Raw genomic sequence first — 6,095 nt, 5'->3', positions numbered from 1 at the left:
TGCGCACGAGGTGGAGGCATTCACTCCCCGGAGCACCTCACACCAGAACGCCTCCTCCATATCCTCTCCCAACTCTTCCTCCCACTTCGCTTTGATCCCTTCCAGTGGTGCCTTCTCCTCTTCCAAAATAGCTCCGTAAACCGCTGACAGTACTCCCTTCTCCAGTCCCCTTGTCGTTAGCACCTCCTCCAGCAACGTGGAGGCCGGCTCCACCGGGAAGCTCTGTATCTCCTTTCTGGCAAAATCTCGAACCTGCTTGTATCTAAACATTTCCCCCTGCTCCAGTCCATATTTTGATTCCAGCTCCTTCAATTTTGTAAACCGACACCCAAGAAACAAATCTTTCAGTGTCATAATCCCCTTCACCTTCCGTTTCTGAATATTTCCATCCCATTTCCCTGGCTCAAATCTGTGGTTCCCCTGAAACGGCATTTCCCTTGACCCTGCCCCCAACCCGAAGTGTTGGCGAAACTGCCTCCAAATTCTCAACAAAGCTATTATTACCGGACTCCCTGAGTATTTCCCTGGAGCCATCGGGAGCGGCCCCTAGTTGTAATTTTAACCTATTTTTCACATTTGCTACAATATGGAATGATGCAATAACGTGGTGAAACAGCGCTGTGAATGATCATGGGCGGGATTCTCCATACCCGGCGGGGCGGAGGGTCCCGGCGCCGGAGGAGTGGCGTGAAACCACTCGGCGTCGGGCTGCCCCAAAGGTATGGAATCCTCCGCACCTTCAGGGCCTAGGCCAGCGCCGGAGTGGTTTGCGCTGCGTCGGCCAGCGGGAAAGGGGCTTGGTGCCACACCAGCCAGCGCCAAAGGGCCTCCGCCAGCCAGTGCAAGTTGGCGCATGTGCGGGAGCGCCAGCGTGTGCTGGCGTCATCCTAGTGCATGCGCAGGGGGGGGGAGGGATCATCTCGGAGGACCGCACCAGCCGACGCGGAGGAATAGAGTGCCCCCACGGTACAGGCTCGCACGTGGATCATTGGGCCCTGATCTCGGGCCAGGCCACCGTGGGGGCAACTCCTGGGGTAAGATCCCCCCGAGGATCCTGGAGGTCGCCCGCGCGGCCAGGTTCCGCTGGTAAGGACCTACTCTAATTTACACTGGCGGGACCGTCAAAATAAAACAGGTTGCCGCTCGGCCCATCGCGGGCCGGAGAATCGCCAGTGTGCCGCTGCTAGCGGCCGGCGCGGTGCAATTCCCGCACCCGCTAAATCTCCGGCGCCGGAGAATTCAGCAGCCAGCGGGGGCGGGGTTCACACCGCCCCTGGCGATTCTCCGACCCGGCGGGGGGGTCGGAGAATCCCACCCCATAACTTTGATTAATGTTATCCACTGTGTGCCACACTCCCACAACCCTTTTTGTAAAGGTGCAAACACATTGATGTGGAATCCAGAGATTACAGAATGTCATTGCCTGGACCGAGTAACCATTCTCTAAGCTCATATGTGAAGGAAAAATATTAGCAGAACATTTGGCCGTGGAAGGCATCACTGTAGAAGGGCAAACTCCTCTGCAGCCACAACCGCCCCCATGCCCAACACATGCACACGCAAACATGCACATGCAATCTTGTGCATAAATATTTTCTTTCTCCATACCTGTAATTCTTCAGGATTTAGTGCCAGGAATACATTGGGGTCCATGTTGATATTTCTGAAAGCAAGGGTCTGTATGTGAGCAGTTGTTGCACCACCTTCAGAAAATAAAATTAACTTGTTAAAAAGAATGGCATTGTACTTCTTGAGCAATTATATCATTCAAATCTACAGAACTCTAATAATTTTCAGTAATGATAATCAATATTTCTTAGTATGATTCTCTTCTCATGCGGAGATGAAGCATACTTATGCTGACAGCTGCTATTTATTTATATTAATTACAAATTAAAATTTTGCTTGTGGATTTATTGGAACTTCAAATCTAATCTCCGCCGACCGGAGCATCGTCGCAGCACCAGTCGGGGGCCACTGCGATTTTCTGTGGTCCACCGGCCGAACACCTGCCGAGTCCCGCTGGCCTGATTCCAACCTGGTACCACCCGGCGGGTACCAGTGGCTGTCCTGGTTGGGGGGGGGGGGGGGGGAGGGGAGAGGATCTGACTCCGGGGGGGGACCTCCACGGCATCCAGTCCCACGATCGGGGGTACCCCGCGATCTGGAGGGGGCCTACCTCTTTCCGTGCGGGCCCGCTGTAGACCTCTGCCATGTTGCAGGACGCCCGGCACGGAGACGGCCGTTGCGCACTTGTGTGGACCGCACCGGCCGTGCAGGGCCGCATTTCGGCGCCAGAGCAGCGCGCAGCACTCTGACGCCGTGCTGGCCTGCTGAGGAATGCTGAATCGCTGGGACTTTGATGCCGGCGTACACCACTCCGGTGTTTACGTCGGCGTCAACACTTGGCCGGGATTTCGGAGAATCCCGCCCATTGAGTTTCATTTTTAGTACTTAAGCCAAGATTGTTTGTTAAATCAGTATTTTACAGTCAGCCTCAAGTAACCATCAGTGTTGAATTCATTACAATGACAATGGGCGGGATCTACCATTGGGGTGGCATGGTGACACAGTGGTTAGCACTTCTGCCTCACAAGGCCAGGGGTCCGGGTTCAATTCCGACCTTGGGTGACTGTCTGTGTGAAGTTTGCACTTTTCCCCATGTCTGCGTGGGTTTCCTCCGGGTGTTCTGGTTTCCACCCACAGTAAAAGATGTGCTGGTTATGTGAATTGCCCATGCTAAATTGCCCCTTAGTGTCCTAAAGATTACGTTGGGTTACTGGGATAGGGTGGGAGCCTGGGCTAAGTAGGGTGCTCTTCCAAGGGCCAGTGCAGACTCGATGGGCTGAATGGCCTCCTTCTTCTCTGTAATTCTACTATTCTATGGCTATTCAGGCTGGTTGGAATATTCCAGTCCCACCCTGGTGCATGGGTTTCCCGGCGACGAGGGGTGCAGTCACCGGGAAATCACGTTGACCATTGTAGAAGGACTTTAGTTGGTGATTAGTTGCCTTAATACTCTGTGTTCATTTTAACTGGCTGCTTGACTATATTTCATGGAAATAGGCACTTGGCAAAGCATGATGGATATTTAGCATTATTTTTAGTCAAGACGTCCTGTATGAAACAGTCAGAAGGTCATACAATGTAAACAAGCATACAGCTGCACAGTGTTTTGCTGACAGCAGACAATTATTATTTTTCTTAGGTGAGGAACTCAAGGCCTGTTGTAAATTCTAACTCCGACCTGCTCGCTTTTCTGTCTTTTTGCTAATCTAAAGAATGCATTTTGTCCTAGATATTGCTTACTGTATCATATAAATTGCTTGCCTTACTTCTGTAAAGCGGGGACATTTGAAATGACTGTGGTCTCTCCAACCCCCCCACGAACTTCGTGTTAAATAAAGGACCTTTGGCGAAAACTCAAAGTGCTGACTATTATTTTCTTCAACAACCATGGTGGGGTCAGTAAATCCCGCTGGCAAGCCACCTCCGCCGCCGATAAACACACGGCAGGTTTGTCGGTAAATCGCACCCAATAAATGTGCAATCGGATTAGCATTGGGTAGGAGAGATAATTTCCCATATGAAAAAATTGCACAGTCCTTGATCACATTCTGATTAATTGTTTCAAAAATAAATTGGAGATTTCATTAGTCTTTTGAGAATTGTGGAAAAAAAGTCTCCAATTTGTTGTTTAAATCAGCCCCTGCAATTTGTACAATTTAGTGCAGAAAATAGTGCAGAAATTAATCAGAAGTTAGGACAACTTCCCTGTTGTGATACCACGGTCTTTGTATTACTTACCAAGCAATGTTTTCATCTGGCTATAGTAAGTGACTGATTCACTATTTTGCTTCTCGATTATGCTTTTTGCTTTGGTGTATATTAGGTTTTTCTTTGATTGAGAGCACGAAGAAATATTCAATGGGGTAGCATTGCTGTAGAAAAATCGTTACAATAGTCAACCAGTTATTTTGTGTTTATCATGGAAAATTATATTTTACAAGTCTAGCATTACACTCAACCAGTGAATTCTTTTAAAGAATTACTCAGTGTCCAGAGGTTTTATTAGACATGGGTACCAGTGGAAGTCACATTTCTGGGATGCTGATTTATCAACATTGAAGGTCGGCAAGGTCGCAATGGGATGGAACGTCAGGATTTAATAGTATCTTGAGTGGACGCCCAAGACCCGAAGCACTGGGGAGTGGGCTTTCAAGTTCTAGGAACACTAGAGGGCGGTTGCATTAGTGGCTTAAGATTTTGGATTACCCCAAGACAGGGATTCTGGGTGTAGGGTGGAAGAAGATGGAGCAGTGAGATCCTGAGCTTCAATAAGATTTGGCTGAGAGTTTGGGGGCACTGGGGCTTGTCCTGGCACTATTGGAGGCATCAGGGTATAACACATTTGTGGGGGAGGGATGGCCAGCAATACTGACCCCCTTTCCTTTACAAACCACTAACCATCCTCCAATATCATGCATCCTCATTGTCACTTTGTCCATCATCAACAGGTTCCTTTGTCCCCTCATTATTCTTTCATGGGAAGTGGGCGTCACTGACAAGGCCAGCATCTATTACCCATCCCTACTTACCGTTAAACTGAGTGGTTTGCTAGGCCGTTTCAGAGGGCAATTAAGACTTAACTATATTGCTGTGGACCTGGAGTCACATGCAGGCCTGACCACGGGCAGAATTTCCCACTTTTTGTTCCAGAGTGTTGTCTTGAGTGGGAAAGCGGAGGGCAGCCTGACAGCTGCATTGCTGGCTCTTCCTGCCAAATTTTCAAATTTCCAAATTGGAAGAGGCGGGACCCACAATGTCATGCGGTGGGGCCCTGCCAGCGACCTCGGCTCTTGACAGGATGAAGGGTGCCCAGATCAAAATACAAATTGAAAAAGGCATCACCCCCACCCCACAGCCCCCCCCCCCCCCCCCCCCCCCCCCCAGGGAGCCGACTCTCACTCTGACCTCCCCAATGGAAGCCCCTGTCCTGTCAATGCCCATGCAGGGTACTGCCCAAGTCTGGCCCTCTCCATCCTGTGAGCTGTACTTGACCGTGCCCCCGCCGCAGGGACTGTTTGCCAGGTCCCATATGGTCTAGGCCTATTGTAAACCCTGCTAATGTGACATCATGTTGGCAGAAGGGGGGGGGGGGTGGAATTCCTAACATGGGTGGTGGGATAATACAGCGTGGAAGCCTATAAATGATATTTAAATGGATGGTAATGGGGTTTCAACCTTTCATGGTGGAAACCCCTTTACGTCATGGTGGGGGGATGGATGGAGAGTGCGATGGAGACAATCGTGGGAAATCCCACTGCCATAAAAGTCATTTTGGGTCTCTTCCTTGATTCTCCGCACCCAATGGAGTTCAGTTACGAGTGGCGTACCACAAGGATCTGTTCTGGGGCCGTTGCTGTTTGTCATTTTTATAAATGACCTAGAGGAGGGCGCAGAAGGATGGGTGAGTAAATTTGCAGACGACACTAAAGTCGGTGGAGTTGTAGACAGTGCGGAAGGATGTTGCAGGTTACAGAGGGACATAGATAAGCTGCAGAGCTGGGCTGAGAGGTGGCAAATGGAGTTTAATGTGGAGAAGTGTGAGGTGATTCACTTTGGAAGAATAACAGGAATGCAGAATATTTGGCTAATGGTAAAATTCTTGGTAGTGTGGATGAGCAGAGGGATCTCGGTGTCCATGTACATAGATCCCTGAAGTTGCCACCCAGGTTGATAGGGTTGTGAAGAAGGCCTATGGTGTGTTGGCCTTTATTGGTAGAGGGATTGAGTTCCGGAGCCATGAGGTCATGTTGCAGTTGTACAAAACTCTAGTATGGCCGCATTTGGAGTATTGCGTACAGTTCTGGTCGCCTCATTATAGGAAGGACGTGGAAGCTTTGGAACGGGCGCAGAGGAGATTACCAGGATGTTGACTGGTATGGACGGAAAATCTTATGAGGAAAGGCTGATGGACTGAGGTTGTTTTCGTTAGAGAGAAGAAGGTTAAGAGGTGGTGACTTAATAGAGGCATACAAAATGATCAGAGGGTTAGATAGGGTGGACAGCGAGAGCCTTCTCCCGCGGATGGG

At 49.8% G+C, this 6,095-nt stretch overlaps 1 protein-coding gene across 1 annotated transcript in view; it reads right to left on the bottom strand.

Annotated features, from left to right (window-relative positions):
* Nucleotides 1–1,497: 1,497 nt before the first annotated feature.
* Nucleotides 1,498–6,095, bottom strand: part of LOC119978154 — a 512,568-nt gene continuing 507,970 nt past the window's right edge. The window contains exons 169-170 of the mRNA XM_038819593.1: nt 3,808–3,941; nt 1,498–1,703 (exon numbers count right to left, since the gene is read on the bottom strand). Coding sequence (XP_038675521.1) covers nt 1,498–1,703; nt 3,808–3,941 — 340 coding nt within the window. The remainder of the gene's footprint in view (nt 1,704–3,807; nt 3,942–6,095) is intronic.

This window comes from Scyliorhinus canicula, chromosome 15 (assembly GCF_902713615.1).
Source record: "Scyliorhinus canicula chromosome 15, sScyCan1.1, whole genome shotgun sequence".
Classification (NCBI taxonomy): domain Eukaryota; kingdom Metazoa; phylum Chordata; class Chondrichthyes; order Carcharhiniformes; family Scyliorhinidae; genus Scyliorhinus; species Scyliorhinus canicula.
The sequence above is the reverse complement of the archived record's forward strand: the minus strand, read 5'-3'. Positions and strand labels throughout refer to the sequence as shown.